General features: G+C 34.9%; 1 protein-coding gene across 4 annotated transcripts; it reads left to right on the top strand.

The window, feature by feature from the left end:
* On the top strand, positions 389-20,178 carry LOC18790372 (calcium-transporting ATPase 10, plasma membrane-type). 4 transcript variants are annotated; one of them, XM_020554271.1, is made up of 35 exons: positions 389-632; positions 5,369-5,536; positions 7,456-7,572; positions 7,654-7,696; positions 8,513-8,622; positions 8,711-8,842; positions 8,963-9,052; positions 9,374-9,443; positions 10,287-10,357; positions 10,448-10,531; positions 10,621-10,698; positions 10,780-10,851; positions 12,308-12,391; positions 12,476-12,558; positions 12,638-12,746; positions 12,857-12,912; positions 13,149-13,191; positions 13,296-13,379; positions 13,778-13,915; positions 14,024-14,089; positions 14,187-14,285; positions 15,020-15,130; positions 15,468-15,638; positions 15,725-15,784; positions 16,597-16,761; positions 16,867-16,983; positions 17,170-17,268; positions 17,436-17,573; positions 17,662-17,762; positions 18,398-18,443; positions 18,559-18,696; positions 19,093-19,200; positions 19,283-19,374; positions 19,484-19,583; positions 19,839-20,178. In XM_020554271.1, exons 2-35 carry the CDS (start codon positions 5,381-5,383, stop codon positions 19,854-19,856), a joined length of 3,249 nt encoding a protein of 1,082 aa, XP_020409860.1. In that variant the 5' UTR covers positions 389-632; positions 5,369-5,380; the 3' UTR covers positions 19,857-20,178. The 4 variants fall into 4 exon arrangements, with proteins under 4 accessions (XP_020409860.1, XP_020409862.1, XP_020409859.1 ...); XM_020554273.1 differs by having other exon boundaries at positions 19,697-20,124; XM_020554270.1 differs by lacking the exon at positions 389-632 and having other exon boundaries at positions 4,729-5,536.

The raw sequence follows: 20,296 nt of genomic DNA, 5'->3' as shown, positions 1-20,296 counted from the left end.
CACAATATCTTTTTAGCAATTAGAATATTAAAACATATAGCATATGTCGACTAAAAATATCACAATATCTTTTTAGCAATAAGAATATTAAAACATATGGTTTTGTCTCTTAAAAAAAACTACGTAAATACAATAATGGGTGTTTCTGACCATTCCAAAAATTTCAAAATAAATAAAGATATAATTCAGTAAAAAATGACCTTGATTTGCTGTTGGAATATTTAACGTCGGCCTTGATATAACACCTTGTGTAGGAGAAAACCCCCATCTAACTTTGCCCCCAACCAAAAAAATAAAATAATAATAATTAAAATATATATATATATATACCTTTACATCGTTATAAAAGGTGTAGCACGCGAGGCTTTAACTCTTTAAAAATAAAACCTGTACGTAAATGCTGTATCCAGTATGCAAGTCGTCTGAGTTGGAAAATTGCATGCTTTTACGTGCGATTCTTAAAGAAGAATAAATACATATATGCTAGATTATATATTGGAAAGAAGGAGACACCATCTCATAAGAACTCAAATCTTCTTGGTGATGGTGATGCAGATATTTTGATCATCAACGACGTTGTTTTCTCTGAAGACAAAGTGCACTCCTCTGAATATTCTGCCAATTAGTTTTTGGTACGTTTTTATTTCCTCATCATCTTTTGAATTCACAGTATTAATTCATCCCCTTCTTATAGAAAAAACATAAATATATTGAATGAAAACAAAACCATGAAGAACGAAAGCGACATACATATATAAAGCAAAACTTGAAGCATGCATTAACCCATATTGTCTCTCTAGTGATCTTCCATGGTTTTTTTTTATTTATATTTCTTCTTCATTTCGTTTCGAATAAAATGCCACTTTCTTGTCTGGTTTCGAGGGTTCGATCTTGGTGTTCGTCGTTTATATACTGTTTTATAGGCATTGTCTTCCGCAATCTGCTCATTGAGAACATATCCAAATGTATTTCTCTATGTTGGAGCTCACCTTGACGTGAAATTCCATACCCTTGTAAACCAAAAACAAAACATAGAAAATATTCCATGCGCCGACCTATATAATTTGAATCAATCGAGAACTGAAACTAAATAATCCTGAATTATTTTAGTTTTTTTATTTTATTTTATTTTATTTATATTAGTTGGTTTTATCAATTCACACCAATGTTAATGGAATATTTCCATAAAATTGACCGTTTTGTTTACCAAGAAAAAAGAGAGGAAAAAACCTCGACCATTTCTGAAAACTCAGAAGACATGGCCAGAAAGAAATTAAAAGGATCCGTATACTTGGTACAACCATCAAACCAACCATGTAGGCCAGTCGTTGGCCTACTGTACCAACTATTGTTCTGTTTGAAAAGACATCTCCTCTTTTTCTTCTTCTAGGAAGTAGCTAGACTGTAAGTTATCTTTATTTTTAAAAAAGAAAAAGAAAACAGAAGAAGAATATTGGTAAAGGGATTTAGAGCACTCTTCAAGCATTTGAACCGTCCAAAACCAAATTCCATTGTGTTTTATTTACATCGATTTCAAAGGTTTTCTTTTTCTTTTTAAATGACAGAATTCAAAAGGTGTGTGTTTGCACTTATTTTATTTTGATAACGAATTTTGCACATTTTCTTTTATAAATAGTCTAGATTTGCTTTAAGAAAGAACAAATAGAAGTCTCACCAACACATTACTTTTGACAACTGACCTAATTCACATAGAATTTTAGCTTTGGGAAAAGTTTCAAGGAAAAGTAGACCACTACCACCCACCTCCATATGTACTTAGTCGTCCAAAGATAATGGCACTAATTACTCTCCTTTAATTTTCTTTGGTGTGGTAATTAGTCTCCTTTCGAAAGTAACAGGCACACGTTATCTTTCTCCCCTCAAACACATTCTCTTACCCAAAATTCTTATTCCACCAACCCACGCAAGAATATAAAAAAAATTCTCTTCAAACTCACCATCACCGCCACCTCCTCTGCCTCAATCATCGGCCACCGGCATCTCCACCACCTTCATATAGAGCCATCCCCACTACATACATAGAAATAAACATTACAGTCCTACTTAAGTCTCATTATGCTTCATGTTTTAGAACTTCTAACACTTCAAAGTTTTTCAGTACTTTTAAATTTTCTCATCCGAAAACATCAAGTAGATCTAGACTAATGCAATATGCTTTCAGAGGAGTGCATATTACGATTTCCCCCATTAGAAAACTTTTCTTTGGTATTAAAATGGTCTTGCCTTATCTTATTATATCATATTCTCTTTTCTGATACCAATCTCATTTCCAAATCCGTTGTGGTGGCAGCATCTGAAATAGACAAAGTTTACACGTATGAGTGAATCATACAATCAGATAGTGATTTAATAGACAACTCATTTATATATAACATTTTTCTGTCTTTGCCTGCTCCTTCTTATTGCCACAAGGCAGCCCTATATTTTGCCTTGCTGTTGCCCTATCCCCGTCTTACACCAAAACTTTGAACCTTCTGCACCTCCTTTCCACTCGTCGACACTGAATTTCATCATTTTGCCACACCACCTTGAACCTTCGCATCATTGTTATTATCATGGACCAACTGTCTAATGGATCGACTCAAAAAAACTTTCCATGATTGGCAAGTTTGTCATCCTTTCATCAACAAGTTAATCATGGACAAATTCCACTTTGGGAAAATTGTTACTCGAGGAACTTGTTCCCACGTTAACCAGCTGTATCGCATTTCATTCTTTCTTTTGTCGGTAACCTCAACAGATAGAAATTTTTTAATATTATAAATAAGTCCATTTTAATATTATATATTATACAATTCTTTGACTTTCAAGAAACTTCTTGCTAAGTGTTTTGTTTCAATTTTAATTTTGGTCATTTGTATTTTAAATTTTAATTTTTTTCCAAATTGGTCACTGTGTTTAGTTTTGTTAGCAATTTAAGGATAATTTTCACAACTTAAACGGTGTGAAAATTACTAAATCAAATTTTGGATTTCAAATAAGGAAGCAAATAAATTCAAATTTATATTTTTAAAAGCCTCAAAATTCTTTGATATTCAATCTCTATCTATCAAGTAAACATGAAAAATTAAAATTAATTTGAGAATCCCATATGGCATTTTTTACACCCCAATAGTATTTTTCTCGAAAAGAAATAAATTATTTTTCCCCAAATTGTAAATCAGAATTTTTATCTGAATTAATTACCACACTGATAAAATTCCTAACATAGACATAATGAGTAAATTGTGAAAATTAAAAACACATCAACAAAAGTTGAAATTGAAACAAAACATAGCGACTAAAATTCAACTAGAGACAAAACACAATAATCAAAAATGCTTTTTTACGTTATTGTAAATATTTGAACACACACAAAACCGAAAAAGAAAATAAAGTAGCACTCTGACGTTCAGACCAGCAGCATTAAACCGCGAACTTGCGACCCACCCGCCGCCCACGAAAACGCGGAAAGAAACGTACATCTAACCACAAACGCGTTTTTTTTTTCCTGTTGCCGAAACGGCAAGCGATCCAAATTCGGCTGAAGTCGGTCACTTCTTCGAATCACATCGCGTACAAAACAAGAAATACCCAAAAATAATTAATAAATGTCAATATTTATTTGGATAATTTTGTGGCACTCTTTTTTACCCTTGAACCTATTTTGGTAATTATTCACCTCCAGAGGAGTAACACATGCCCTTAAAACGCTCATTCAATTGATATCTCACATTGGTACATTCTATTGTTATGTTGTGTCATCAACATTTCAAATCATTAAATTATTTGGTGGGTGATACGTTTTTGCTAAGAATTCGTATTTCTTCTGTATCGTCCATTACATGGTATGTTAATGCTGTTCATTAATTTGTTGCTATGGATCTCGAGGTTTCTTTTTTAATCTAATCATGAGAGATTCATACTTATAGTTACTTTTAATATTGAAAAGAGAAGTTTATTAAATTAAGAGTTAGCTGGTTATTAGAGCGAGTTTGGCATTGCTATGCTATAAAAATAATCGTTGTCAGATTTGCTATGAGAGAAATCAGCTATGAGAGAAAACATTTTGACGTTTGGTAAAATTTTTGTTAAAAATGTTGTTAGTACTATTTCTCAAGTAATCAGAAATTGATTCTCGTATAATCATTAAACCCAACGCCTCTTCGAAACTAATTCCAGCATAATTAGAAAATGAAAGCATCTCATTAGCTTTATAGCTTTATCTCATATCAATTTTTAACCCTAAGTGATTTTCTCATAGTTTACCAAATGAGCTGGGCTTCTCAAAATTTTTAAAATATCACTTATCACTCCAAATAAGCAATGCCAAACGAGCACTTAGTACATGAATTCGCCTTAATTTACAAAACTAAACGCTATCAAAATCTTCTTTAGTAGAATCCTCGAAATTCCATTTAGTAGTAGGAATAATATGAAGCAGAAGAAGACAAGTCCAACAACAAAAATCTTTGTATGTCGGCACACATTGATAATAGTTTATTCTTTTGCTATATGTATTGATTGAATAAATATTAAGAAGAAGACGAAGTTATTAGGGTTTTAGATAAGTTTTATTTTGTTGTGGGTTTAGGTGAGTGCATAACAGTAATTTTAATTTTGTTTGATTTTCTAACTTTATTAAGTCCTTGAGGTCCTTAAGGTCATTTTGAAATTTTTCCTTAAGGTCCTTTAGTGCATAATTACCATTTTAACCCTCGGACACAGATAGATAGTAAGACGAAGATAGACTTTTGTACGGCAGTAATGCACTGAGGAATCGGAGCGTTGTCACTAGACCTGGCATTCGGTGGTTGGGTGGTGTGGTGGCTGCTTGAGACTCTCAAGTTGAGAGAAGAAGAGAGCTCAAAGGTTGTTGGGTTTTGAAGAGAGAGAGAAACGGGGGAATGGGGGAGGAAGAGACGAAAGAGAAGAAAAGAGAAGAAGAAAAAAGAAAATAAAAAGATAGAGATATAAATTTACAAAAATGCCCTGAGTATAACGGTTGATAGGTATTGGCGATTTGACATGATACGACACGATTGCATCGAGTGGCTAACGGGTTAACACAATAGCGACACCCGGTACTGCAAAGTGTGAGAAAGAGAGCGAAGATTCGAGAAATCACTTGAACTATCCAACCGGAAGTTGCATCAATTTGTTTTCTGTGTGAATTTCAGACGTGAAATGGGTTAGATAGTTCAGAGAAGTGCGAAGTATTTTGAATATTTGAGAAATTTTGAAGTAGAATCAGATTTGGAAGCTTCTGTTTGGTTCAGATAGTGGAAATCGAAGAGAGATAGAATTTTTGAGTGCGGTTTGTGCTCAGAGGTTGAAGAAGCTAACGGTGCCATCTCTCCTGCGACAGGTTTTGTGAAACATGAGTCAATCAAGAGGCTCGCCGTATAGACGACGTACAGATTTGGAGGGCGGACTCCGTCAGGCCGGTGACTCGGACGATGAAGAGTCTTCATCAAGTACTTTTTTCATTGCCAGAACTAAGGATGCTTCTATTGACCGCCTCAAGCGTTGGAGGGTATGTTTACCTTTCAATTTGATATTGCTTTTTTGTTGATTGTCCTTTACATTATTTTGCTGTTGTAGATTTAATTTTATTGATATATTTTCTGCAACTTGTTCTTTGTCTCTGTATGTATGGCTATGGATTATGTTGATTTGGGCGGTCTATTTAGGCTCATGTGTTCATTTGTCGGTTAACATTTTTTTTCTTTCTTTCTATTTTTTGTCAAATTACACTTTTACTCTCATCCTGAGTTGGGAGATTAAAGCGTTTGATTTTTAGTTTTCCAATTTTTTTTTTTTTTTTTTTTTTTTGTGTTTGCGGTGTTGTATGGTAAGTTTCTATATATAGTAATTGTCCCCTGGATCTGGAGTTGTGTAGTTTCAAATTTTTAGGAAAAGGGCTTTGGGTCTGTTTAAAACTGATTTAGGTTCAGTAGGTCCAAAATTGGAAGAAGTAGTGCATGTACAGTTGAAAGAAGACGTGGAAAAATGTTGGCTGAAAGAGTATTTTTGATGTAGAAGGAGGAGGGGTATTAACTCTCTTTTTTTCACTAACAAAGTCAATATAACGTGAAATGGTAAAGAATTTGGATGATAGTTTTGGTATTGTGATGATTTTAAGGTGCTATTAGCAGCATAATTCTTTTATTTATTTATTTAACCATGAGAAATTGTGATGAATGACTATTAGCTTCTCTACATACCGTGGATAGGAATAATACGTACTGCTTCATGTTTAAGCTATGCCACATTAGTCTATAAAATGTCGAGCATATTGAGAAAATATAAGCTATGTACACTCCTTTTTGATGTGCTTATTATGTCACTCTTGACTCTGACTTGTAGTTTTTCTACCTGTCTGAAACTGGGCCTATATCTCAAGGACTGTTGCATCCTACAATAGCTAAATAAATGAACAAATCCTTTTGTGCCGTTGCATGTGTACAAGTCCCTTTATCAATAAAGGAGTGGAGTATTTAATCAACAATCCGAATACAATATGCTGGGTTATGGATGTAAACAGGTATAAGGAGGCACTAGCAGAGGCTACTTTGTGGTGCTGACCTTGCCCCAGGAAATGTTGGCGTGTATGATCTAAGAGAAAAAAGTATAATCCATCCCATAGTACCGATTATATGACAGGTGCATGAAAATTAAGAGTTCAGATACAAGTGCTGAAAAAAACATACATAATTATAATACTAATGCATATATAATGATACCAATTCATATGTCATACTTAAAAATTATTATATCAACAACAAAGTGCACTAGTATATGTGTATATATAGATACAAGGTAATGCTTTCTTCTCAGATATTTGGCATGTTATGTTGCCAGACTATAGATCTGGACCACAAACTTTAACTTTGGCAACATAGCCAGACCATCTCACAAGAGAGGTTTTTTCATTTTATATATCAGTTATCGCAGATTACTTAATACTAACATATATATGTAATACGTCAAGATTCATGTTTTGGTAAAAGTCGAATGAGATCATCAACAAGAAAATCTGTTGATGGGTGAATTTTGTTTTACAAAATTGTTACCAAAAGTGAACTTAATTTTCAGCTAAGTTTGGGTTTTTCGGGTTTTTCTGGTTTTCAATATTTGACAATTGGTTCCAAAATCAAAGAAAAACCAAAACAAAGCACTCACTGGGTCCATTGCGATGCCACTCTGTTACGGGCTTTACTACCCTAGATGCCAGTGGCTGTGCACCAATGGTAGGTTTCTCCACGAATGTGTGTCAGCTTGGTGGGAGTCCCTGAACCACCTCGGTTAAGTCAAATTGTACTACCTGGGTTCCCTGTATATTTTGACTGATAATTGAAATTCTCTATTGGTAGCTTAGTTATAGTTGTTAGTGGAAGGAATTTTTTTTTTTCAATCAAGGTTTTGGCTAAACCATGTTACGTTTCTTTGTAGCAAGCGGCACTTGTGCTGAATGCTTCTCGTCGATTTCGATACACCTTAGACTTGAAAAAGGAAGAAGAAAAGCAGCAGACACTGAGGAAGATTAGAGCACATGCACAAGCCATACGAGTAATTCATTTGAAAACAAATGTGTATTACATGACTCATGTTCTATTGTTCTTCTAATTTATGATTTTTTTTAATTATCAGGCTGCATATCTTTTCAAAGAGGCTGGAAACCAACAAGTGAATGGTACTTCTTTTCCTGTATTTTCTTTGACCATTAAATTTTTGTAAGTATCATATGTAGTAAAATGTGAGGACATCATGATATGTTGTTTGAATTGCATCTTCTTTTATCTTTTGGTTTCCTTTGGCCCGGTTTATTTCTGGAAACTGCTCCATGCTTCAATTATTTGAATCTAATAGTAGCATTATACCTAGTCGGAATAATTTCTTCTTTGTTTCACTCAATAAACTGCTTTCATTTACGACAATTGGTTCCCTTAATGCTAATAACCAACTAATGCCATAATGCCATTGTTCAGTTCTGACCAGGGGGTGTATTCTTGCTTCACTCATCTTTCCTTTCTTTTATTATCTGCTCCTTTTCCATCCTTTCTAGCCATGTGTATCTGGTACAGGGGTTTCTGTTTTTTTTATTTTCAATAACACACTCTGTAGCTCTTTTTCAAATCCTGGAAGCCGTTTTGTTTTGCACTGTTTCTTCTTGTAGCTTATATGATGACAAACTGATGTTTGATACCATCCCGTTGAATATGTTCCAAAAGTGAATTTTAATTTTGTTCATTTTAGGTTAATACCCTGTTTGTCGGTCTGGAATAGGTGCTATGGGAATTGATCTCGTGATCCTCTCATCATTTCTTGTTCACAGTTTTATATTTGAAGAAGAATCAATTGTTATAGAATGTCTAAAGCTACATTCTTGTTCATTTGTTTTAGGATTGTGTTTTGGACCTTTGTAGATTTATGTCATATATGAATCTGTGTTTAGTAACACTCTTCTTTCGGTTAGTTTTATAGTTAACTTGCTGTTTCTTATTTTTAGGAATTGTACCACCGAAACCAAGTTCTGCTGGCGATTTTCCAATTGGACAGGAGCAACTAGTTTCGGTGACGAGGGATCATAATTTTCCTGCTCTGCAACAATATGGGGGGGCAAGTCTACTAAAAATTTCTTTAGTGATTTGACTTGGTACATAAACAATGTTGCTTATATTTTTTCTTGGCTGTTCTCTTACATTAGGTCAAAGGGCTGGGAGATTTATTAAAAACAAATCTAGACAAGGGAATTCATGGAGATGATGCTGATTTACTGAAACGTAAAAATGCATTTGGAACAAACACGTATCCGAAAAAAAAAGCAAGGAGTTTCTGGGTAAGTTTTTGTTATAATTATGAACTTCTTAAGTTTTATGTATTGGAAATAATTAGAAAAAAGAAAGAAAGAATAGATTTGTGATGTAATATTATTTTATTTCCTTGTGCTGTATGATAGACATTTCTCTGGGAAGCTTGGCAAGATCTTACTCTGATAATTTTGATGGTAGCTGCAGTGGCTTCTTTAGTGCTGGGTATAAAGACAGAGGTGAGCATGACATTACCTTTTTAATAGCTTCACTCTTTATCAGTTTAGGATATGAAACTAGTCTTATGAGTATCTGCTACTTGCAAAGCCTTTCTGCTTTTGTTTGTTTTGAAGTCTGATTTTTGGTTGTCCCATGATTTGTCTTTTGTAAATAGGATAGATGATTTCATATGCTGTTAAGGCCATGATATTACAATTTCATAGTGGCATATGTTCGGAAAAAATGATATCATAATTCCTTGTGAATCCCGTTAGTTATTTAATTTAAAGATGAATAATTTGTTTATGGTGTTTGCCTTATATTTTCTTTGTTGCTTACAGGGTATAGATGATGGTTGGTATGATGGGGGCAGCATTGCTTTTGCAGTTATCCTTGTTATTGTTGTCACAGGTATTTGAATGGACATGCTTATTGAATATGTATGTATAGGTATGCATGTCCCTCGTAGGTTTTGTGAGTGTTCCTAAAAATGTGGTTGAATGTTTAATTCAGTGAAGACTCATCATGGTTGGCAGATTGCATCCATCCTTCATTGGATCTTATTACTTGACACTGTCTTGAACTCAAGATTTATTTACGTCCTCTCTCTCTCTCTCTCTCTCTCTTCCCTCCCCCCACCCCACTATATAATGGGGACACCCTTGTGGGACCCATACACACTGTATTTTCATAATCCAAATCATCTACTTTTTAGGTGTTCCTTCAAAGATCATTCGTGCAAAAAATCATTTGAATTCGAAATCATTTGACCGCTTAATTGATGGTTGTAGTTTTAATGTTTTCTTTAACTACCGGGATCATTGATTTTGTTGATCACAACTAGATGTCTTAATGGTTTCCGATTTTGGTAATTTTTTGCAAGGATGATCTTTGAATGAAGACTTAAAACATGGACGGTTCGGATCGTTGAAATAAAATTTGCATTAAACGCTACTAGGTGTTTATTTGAGGGATCCCCCAATAGGAGGGGACTCTGTTTGTATCCGTCTGTCTTCATTGGAGGGGGTAGGGCTGCTATTCGTGTCACTGATGGGCAGTAATGGGATTCTTACATTGGATTGTGTTTAATCATCTATTATCTTTTGTATTCTCTTTTTGTGGTGTGTTTAAGCATTTTTCATTGATGCGCATATATGGTTGTATTATTACTTGAATTCTAATACATATGGGAGCATGTATTAACCAAAACTGGTATACACTCTCATAAGTTTTTCCTGCACTTTTTACGTGCAGCCATAAGTGATTACAGACAATCTCTCCAGTTCCAGAATTTAAATGAGGAAAAGAGAAATATACAGTTGGAGGTGTGCTTCTCTAGTTGCATTACAATTCATATTTGTTGGGGTTTTATTTATTTTCTTTTACTGGAATTCATCTTTGGAGTTAATGTTCAGGTCATTAGAGGCGGCAGACGAGTTGAGGTCTCAATTTATGATCTTGTTGTTGGTGATGTTGTTCCCCTTAACATCGGTGATCAGGTATGAGTGTTTGTCTGTAAACTTTTGTTGTATATTTTACGATTGCATTTCAAATGCAAAACTTATTAATATTCTGATTCTATTTTTAGGTCCCTGCTGATGGCATTTTAATAAGCGGTCACTCACTTGCGATAGATGAGTCAAGCATGACAGGAGAGAGCAAGATTGTGAGTCTTTATGCCTGTTTTGTAGCCTTGTTTGAACATTGCCTTTTTGTTATTTTCTGTAAATTATATTTTTTGTTGCAGGTTCGTAAGGACTCCAAGGAACCATTTCTAATGTCTGGCTGCAAAGTAGCAGATGGCAATGGTACTATGCTGGTAAATATTTAGATATCTCTCTTCTCCTTTTTCAATACTTGCAACTATTTTTCCTTCCTTCGTGTAGTGCACTATCTTGGAAGCTATGGAGTCATATCAAGGTTATTAAAGGCTGCTTAGGATATCATATTTTTCTGAGTACCACCCTAGTTATGTTTTATAAAAAGCCACCATAGCTGTAGCACAAGTATTGCTGGTCAACCGTCTTTTGTTCTTCGCATGGGTTAGGTTTGGGGGACACATTTTTGACACAAATTAGTACATGCATTTCAAACCGTTAGATTTAATCACATTCAATGGTTCAGATTGCTTCCATTATAATAATTAATTGTGATTACCATAACAAATTTGACACTGAATGCTTTTACATTCTCTCTCCTCTATCCTTCCTAAATTCTCATGCCCTTCCTTTGTCTATCTTTTGGCACTTCGTTTTTTCTCCTAACTTTTTTTGTTTTGGTCAAGCTCTTTCTAACTTGGTTTCTCTCTTCTGCTCATTCAAACTCCATTAGGAAAACAGTAAGCTCCCCTAATCTTCAATCTAGTAGTTCACATTGAACTTTCATTGGCCTATATTCAATGGCTGGACTCTTAAAAGATGCTAAAAAGAATGCTCTTGGTGCTACATGAACAAGAAGGGAAAACCCCAGAAAACAACCAGCAACTACATAAAAACCTCTGTTTTTGGATCTGGCATATAATCAACTTTCCTATTACCAGATTATAGAGCACCCGCCTTATAACCATATTTTGAATATGGATCTTTCTTGACTCTTGAATTTCATTTACAACGAAGACTTTTTCTTCTTTCTTTTGTTTTGTTTTGAGAAACCCATGAATTTGAAAGAAACCGAAGTTTACCCACAAAGTATGTTTTCCTACTGTCTGTTTTAATAATTCTTCTTCACAATTTTATTTTTAAATGACTGGCTGTACTTGTTGAGATCATAATCAAATAAGATAAAAACATAAACAACAGATGTAAGAAGGAAACAAAGCATTCGAGATATTTCTTTTTATTCCAAGATTTGGAATTTCTGGTTAATTCTACGATCAGGAATAGAGAAACTGAGAGGGAAAGATGGAGAAAGAAAAGCAGGTGGTGTAGAGAAGAGAGATGAACCCCATACACTGCATTAATATTTTCAAAAGTAATAAAGGAATATTATATTTTTTTAATAATTAAGTTTGGTGGATTTCTAACCCTTGGATGGCTCATTATCTAAGGGGGGAAAAGTGTGTCAAAAAGTGTGGATTTTTGTGTAAATATATATGTAGATTATTTCGTATCTTTCATCTTCAGTGTCTGGTACTTCGTTTTCCTTGAGTTAGTCGAGGTTATCTGAAATTCCATGTCTGCTTGCTGATTCTTTGTTTTTGTAAGGCTTGCTTTTATTTGTCGAGCATGTAATGTTGAAATAGAACATTCAATTTTTTATTATTAATGTTTCTTCAGGTAACCAGTGTTGGGGTTAATACTGAATGGGGATTGCTCATGGCTAGTATTTCAGAAGATACTGGTGAAGAAACCCCTTTGCAGGTCAGCTTTAATGAACTGTTATATTGAAATAATTCTCTTTTTATGCATGACATGTTGTGCTGAACCATGGATGACAATGAATAGGTGCGCTTAAACGGGGTGGCTACTTTTATTGGAATTGTCGGACTCACAGTAGCTTTTGCTGTCTTGGTTGTCCTCTTGGTCAGGTATATTCCGATCGTTGCTAGCGACCCCTTCTCCATGACATGACAGTTGACTTAAGATTGCATAATATAATTTGTGCAGATACTTTACTGGCCATACAAAAAATGCAAATGGAACTCCTCAGTTTATGGCCGGAAAGACTAAATTTGGAGATGCCATAGATGGAGCCATTAAGATTGTTACTATAGCAGTACGTCAATAACTACTTAGTTATTTGCAGTCAATATGTGTGTCGTTGTCTACCTAGTTATTTATTGTAAATAGAAAAGTGTGATTTTGACTACTATGAAAATATTTTAGGTCACCATTGTAGTGGTTGCCGTTCCCGAAGGGCTTCCCTTAGCTGTTACCTTGACGTAAGTGTGCTCGTTCTTTTGTGTGCCAGAACTATTTTTATTATTTATTTTTTACTTCAACCATGTGCTTTATACTGAGTAACCTGATATCAGTGAAAGAAAGAATAATATATGCTTCTGTCTTCTCGTTGATGCAAACTTTATTTTTTCTTGTTGTAAAGCATATATGTATTGTATGCATTCATCTCTCTACATTCCTCATTTCTTTTCCCTTTTATTCTTTGGCTACGTCACAGGCTTGCCTACTCGATGAGAAAAATGATGGCAGATAAGGCCTTGGTATGTGTAATTTTGTTCATTTTTATTCCTACATAGATTTTGTAGATGATGTACTTTGTGGTTAAGCATATAATAAAATGAAAATGATGGAATTCTAAATGTAGGTACGAAGGCTTTCTGCATGTGAAACAATGGGCTCTGCCACAACTATATGCAGTGACAAGACTGGAACCTTAACTTTGAACCAGGTGGGTTATAACTAACAATGGGCTTTATTTTTTCCCTATTGTTCTTCATTAATTTTGGGAGGAGGAAGCTAGGTTATAATGTGATGGAAGAAAGAGTGTCTATTTCCTTGTTGATTTATGACGATGAAGCTGGAGAGTTGTTACCAATTAGATAAGTTAGGATGAAAGCTAGATTGAGGTTTCAACCCAACCGAAGTGCTGCCCTAGTTAAAAAAGGCCAAATTGAGATTAGTTTGTTTGGTTGTTGTAAGAAAAACGCTGGTGGATGTGAGCACAAGCAGCGTTCTAGGACTTCTGGAAAATTATTTTTATTGTGCAGAGATTGGGGGAAGATGCTGGTGGACTAGGCAAGGGCTGCTAATGACTGATTCTTTTTTGATAATTTTTTTTGAGTATAGATGACTGTGGTTGAGGCTTTTACTGGTGGGAAGAAAATTGATGTCTCTGACAATAAGTCAGACTTGTCTCCAATGCTATCAGCTTTGCTTATTGAAGGCATTGCACTGAATACAACTGGCAGTGTTTATGTGCCTGAGGTATGCTTTAAGTGTCTGTGTTTCTTTCCTTAGTAAGATTTGTCTAGCAGAATATGAGTGAAAAAGGCTTACACACTGTAACAATTTGCCATTGCTTCTTTTTTCTAGACTGGTGGTGATATAGAAGTTTCTGGTTCACCAACTGAAAAGGCAATTCTGCAATGGGGAATCAAGGTTCTTTCTTTTGGTTTTCCAAATGTCATCTATTCTGCTACTTCTAATGTGACTTTATTTTTAAGTGATCCATTGGTTACTATTAATTTGTTTGCAGCTTGGAATGAATTTTGAAGCCATCAAGTCTGAATCTTTGGTTCTTCATGTGTTCCCATTCAACTCTGAGAAAAAGCGAGGTGGCGCTGCTGTTAAATTGGTAAAGTTGATTAATTGTTCTTTGTTGTGACCAATCATTTATGCTGCAATCTTCACAGTAGTGATAATGCTTTGAAGAGGCATTTAAATTAAACAAATAAATAAATTTATTGGTGGGTAGGGGAGGCAACGTAGGTATACTTTGCCATTAGCCTTTGGTGATAGATTATTATTGTTGTCCACATTCTCATTATTCTTGTTATATCTGTCTGTATGGTTAGTTCCTGATTGAGCTTTTACTAGTAAATATCTTCCTGGAAAACTTGGCTTCTGTGAGCAAAGTTTTAGTTATGGTAGATCTTTTCTTAACATGATATGGCATATAGGGGTGATGTTCTCATGGGGACTGAAGCTGGACCCTACAATGATGCAAGAGTCAAACCACTCAATTGTCCAGATTTACATGCTCTGGCAAGAGAAAATTTCCAGTACATAAAGTTTTCTTGCTTATATACTATATAAATCATGTGGCATTTTAAGTTTGTACATTACAAGTTATATTTTAATTACTACACATGCGTTGCTGTGCCTATTTGTTACCCCCTTGAATGCAACATATATTTCAGGGATCTAGATGACCTTTTATTGTACGCTGTTTAGTAAAAATCCTGTTAAGCCTGAGAATATGATTTACAGATATGGGAAATAATATTACAATACTATGATTTTTGGATAACTTCTTTTTCATCCATGCTCAAGTCTAAATAATGTTTGTTTGCCTTTCAATATTTACAGCCCAATTCTGAAGTTCATATACACTGGAAGGGGGCCGCTGAAATAGTATTGGCCTCATGTACAAAGTACCTTGATGCAAATGATCAGTTGGCAGCAATGGATGATGACAAGGTAGGAGAAATTTATAGTGACATTTACAGAACAGTTACATGATAGTTGTTGATTTCTGTGGTTTTTCAGTGAATGGGACATGCGTAATACATTCCCTGTTTTTTTTTTCCTTTATATTTTAGTCATTCCTTTACTGCTTGTGATGATTTCCACATGCATTACAATTTTTCTATTCTGGCAAGACAGTTTAACATCTCTTTATGCATAAGAGCCTAATTTAAGTTGTACAAGTTTGTTCTTAGGCTAATGTTCTCACTAGTTTGTATTTTTTATGTTGACCTTGGACTTTGGAAGATTTTATCAAATGGTTCATTTTAATGAAGTTCTTTGTCTGCAGTCAATGATGTTCAGGGAGTCCATTGAGGATATGGCTGCTCGCAGTTTGCGTTGTGTCGCTATTGCATATAGATCATATGAATTAGAAAGCGTTCCGACTGATGAACAGCAACTAGCTCTGTGGGCATTGCCTGATGACGACCTTGTTCTGCTTGCTATTGTTGGTATTAAGGTAGTGCATCTATAAGTTTTATTTGCTTTTTAAATTTGCGTTCACATTTAGTTTGTTTAGCTTATGTACACAATAATGAAATGCAGGATCCTTGTCGGCCAGGGGTTAGAGATGCAGTGCAACTATGCCAAAAAGCTGGTGTTAAGGTATTATTTAGTGACATATCAATTCCATATTTGAAATTATCCTGTGAATTTTTGTTCTTCATATGGAGGGGTGTTTATATAATTGGATGAAGAGTGTTTGGAAGGTTGGAGAAGACCAATAGGGTTCAGCTTTTTACAATTAAGTTCAACTGTGATTGTGCAACAATGGAAGGCCTACTTTCCTGTCATAGGGTTCTCTGATGCATCTTCATTTATTATACTATTTTATGTGGAATAATATGTTTAGCCTCCCGCTTGTTCCCTTACCCCTAAAACTGTCATTAGTTTGATTATTACACTTGGGGGCAAAAGGAAGTCGTTTTCCACTAACTGTAAGATCATTACGTGAATGGTTTCTTGATGTGCTTTATTTTTTGGTTTTATCTATGCACGTGCTTTTTGAGGTGGGTGTTTGTGTCGATGTATATCCCACCATGTATCTTTCATTTTTTGTTTATTAAGAAATTTACTATTGTACTGTTCAAATATTGTTAGTGGTAGGAATTTCATAATTATTTGCTGGGTATGCTTTTAAATATTCTTGTCAGAAAGTGAGCAATTGGATATTTCTGGATGTGGTTTGTTTTTGGCTTTATAATTGCAAGAGTTTTGTGTGGTTGATGCCTTTCAGTGTATATCCCACCATGGTTATGTTTTTGCTTTTTAAAAAAAATTCACTATTTTTTACATATTGTTCGTGGTAGGGTTTTCATAATTATTTTATGGTCGTGCTTTGAAATATTTCTTTTTAGAAAATGAACGATTGGGTGTTGTATTTTTAAAGTTCTCCTTCCAACTTGATAAACATGTAGGTGCGCATGGTTACGGGCGACAATGTTCAAACTGCAAAAGCAATTGCTTTGGAATGTGGCATACTTACTTCTGATTCAGATGCTACTGTGCCAACTCTCATCGAGGGAAAAGTTTTTCGTGACCTTTCTGATGGGCAGAGAGAAGAGTATGCTGAGAAGATTTCGGTATGAATACTTGTGTATTGTCCAGATAGTTCTTGGCATGCACGCTTAAGAATTAAAGTATCATGGCAAATTTTTAGGGAGTTAAATCTTTTTTTTAACGTGCAGGTGATGGGGCGGTCTTCCCCCAATGACAAGCTTCTGCTTGTGCAAGCATTGAGGAGAAGAGGACATGTTGTTGCTGTTACTGGAGATGGCACTAATGATGCTCCTGCACTGCATGAGGTCTCTCAGATGTTTTTACTTGCTTTTTCTGTCTTTTTATTCTATTTATCGAAGCAGTTATTAAGGTTACAATCACCGTAGTACTTTTTAGTTTATTCGTTCTTTTTTTTCCTATCTTAATTCGTTGTTAATGTTTGATGTTATGTCTTAATGGTTTTGTTTGGAATCTTCCACATTTGAGTTCAGGCCGACATTGGTCTTGCTATGGGTATTCAAGGGACTGAAGTTGCCAAAGAGAGTTCTGATATCATCATATTGGATGATAATTTTGCTTCAGTTGTGAAGGTTAGGAATACTATGCAACCAAATTACATATACTAACTTTTGGTTTTTTGGGGTTTTTTCTTCTTCTGTTTATTACTATTTCCTTCTGTATTACTTCTACTCTCTCACCTCACACCGTTTTAATGTTAAAGTCGCACGACTTGTTGGTTCTTTCTCAATGCTTGTAGGTTGTTAGATGGGGTCGATCTGTATATGCAAATATTCAGAAATTCATCCAATTCCAGCTTACAGTCAATGTTGCAGCACTAATTATAAATGTCGTGGCGGCGATTTCCTCTGGTGATGTTCCACTAAATGCTGTTCAGGTATTATCTCTCTCTCTCTCTCTCTCTCTCTCTCTCTCTCTCTCTGTGTGTGTACACTTGTGGACTCTTTTTCTTGTGCTTGATGCAGCTTCTGTGGGTGAATCTTATCATGGATACTCTTGGAGCACTAGCGTTGGCTACTGAGCCTCCTACAGATCACTTGATGGACAGAACCCCTGTTGGTCGAAAGTAAGTTTCCGTAGTGGTGGCTGCCTTCTAAAAATCAACAAAAAAACGTATCATATCACTGAAACACTGTTATTTATGTTAATTGCCAAAAATGTCTGAATATTTTTCACTTTTTTATTCATTTATTTTTCGATTAAATCTAGCTGTTTTTAAAGTTCCTTAGGGTACAGTATCTCTCTACGCTGGAAAGTTGAAAATATATGAGAAGAAAACTTGATCTTGTTTATGACTACCAAAACATGGTTAGGATCACAGCTATGGCAGCAAAGTTTGTGCCAAAATGTGTTTTAATTAGGTTAAAAGTCCGTGTCAAAAAAAGTTGTCACGAATATTCATTCTAGTTACTTGCATCCATGGGATTGGGAAGGATGCTCCAAATCATATTTAGTATTGTCTCTTGTGCACAGAACATGAGGAACTAATTACTTTCAGATCATTAATTTCTGTCAAGATATAGTTTTACTTTCTTTTCTCTAGTGATTAGGTATATTGTGTTATTGTTTTGAATATGGTGACCTCTAATTGGCCCATATCTATTAAATTTTGATGTCATTAAGCAGACTGATGAACTTTGGATGCCCTATTTGTGTCTCTGATGGTAATAGTAATGCAGTTATGGTTACATTGTTTTGCAGAGAGCCTCTTATAACAAATATAATGTGGAGGAACTTGTTGGTTCAGGTACATGCTTTTTCTGGCGTTTATGTAAACTAATGTATTATTGTTCTTTAACGTGTATTGTCGTGCTACAGAATCCGCCTTGTTTGTATTTTTGATAAGTTGTCATTGAACTCAGGCTTTCTACCAAGTCATCGTCCTGCTTATCCTCAACTTTCGTGGGATAAGTATACTGCGTTTGACACATGATCCCAACAGAGACCATGCTAACAAGCTGAAGAATACACTGATATTCAATGCCTTTGTCCTTTGTCAAGTACGTCATGACTGTTTAATAGAACAGTAACACTTGTTTTTGGTATCCGATATCTACACGTGTTTATGGTTTTTATTTTTCTTGTAAAATTTTCTAAAAGATCCGTGACTATGATCTGAGCAATCTGCTGGAATAACTTGTTTCCCATGTGAAGTTCTGCACTAAATTTCTACGAAAGTGAAGTGAAATTGTTGATCCGTAAAAAATGTTCTGTAATTTGTTAGTTCTGTTGTAAGGAACTTTGTGTGGATTTGTTTATGTCTTTTACTCGTTGATTGAGTCTGACTAGGGTTTATTCTTTTGTACTTGTAGACATAACACTTCATGTGTTCTCTTCCAGTTTGGATGAGATATGCTACATTATGACCTTAATAAGTGACAATCTTTAACTCGCAGATTTTCAATGAATTCAATGCTCGAAAGCCTGATGAGTTTAATATATTCAAAGGAATTACTAAGAACCGTCTCTTTATGGGAATAGTGGCAATAACACTTGTACTTCAGGTGAGACTTTAATATTTTCATTTTTTCCCATGGGGCTTTGATGAATGTTTAAATTTTTTGACATTCACTTGCTTTTCTTTAGGTTATCATCATCGAGTTTCTGGGGAAGTTTACTAAAACAGTCAAACTTGAATGGAATCATTGGCTCATTTCTATTGTTATTGCCTTTATCAGGTGAGTCCGTACAGATACTACTAGAGTTTGATGTTACAACTTACAATGATATTATTTGTTCCGTAGTTGTCTTCATTTGTTGCTTAACACAACTTTGTTCTCCTTGCAGTTGGCCACTTGCTGTTGTTGGGAAATTGATACCTGTTCCCGAAACTCCATTCTTCAAGTATTTCACAAGAAGATTTCATCGGCGAAAAAAGAGTCCGGAGGTAAGAATGAGGGATGCCTCCTTGTATTCTCCTTTTCCGGGGGATTAAGGCCGAATTATTATGTTCTAAGCTTGTGATCACCAATTAATATTCACTTGCTGCTTGTCTTTCAGGTTAGTCAGTAGGAAGTGTGGAGGTGTACAGCAGTTACATCAACCGCTTTCGTAGTTTTCTGTATCTGCATTTTCCCTTTTTTTGGCTAACACGACGAATCATATTTTCACAGAAATCACAAACTAATCTTTTGTTACGTAGGACATATATTTGCAGTAATTCAGCTTTTCAAAGAAGACGGTTGGTTTGGTCTCTGATGACCGGATTTCACTTGTGCAGTTTTTATGTACTTAGTGATTTGTGTTTTTATAGTTTGACATGTTTTGGGATGATGGATTTGTTTATATGCAAAGAAATATCGCAACCTTGCTTTTTAACATTTTGGGAAAGTGTAATGGTTCAAATCTCGTTGTATTGCTCTCCTATATTTACCGTGTGGTCTTACATGGTGCCTTGCGTTTTAAGCCCAGGGCATTTGCTCTTTAAATGGACTTGGAATGATTCGCTTATTTTACAATTGTTATGAAATCAAATTTATGAAGTCATAGTTTCTTTTATTTTATATTTTAATTCAAGTAATAGTCATGGATGGAGGCTTGAACACGTCTCGAGTGCACAAATAAATGCTCTCTCTTTGGTATGAATTAATAGAGTTCAGA

The sequence above is a fragment of the Prunus persica genome, chromosome G1 (assembly GCF_000346465.2).
Source record: "Prunus persica cultivar Lovell chromosome G1, Prunus_persica_NCBIv2, whole genome shotgun sequence".
NCBI lineage: Eukaryota > Viridiplantae > Streptophyta > Magnoliopsida > Rosales > Rosaceae > Prunus > Prunus persica.
Note: the sequence above shows the minus strand (reverse complement) of the source record. Positions and strands in the feature narration are given on the sequence as shown.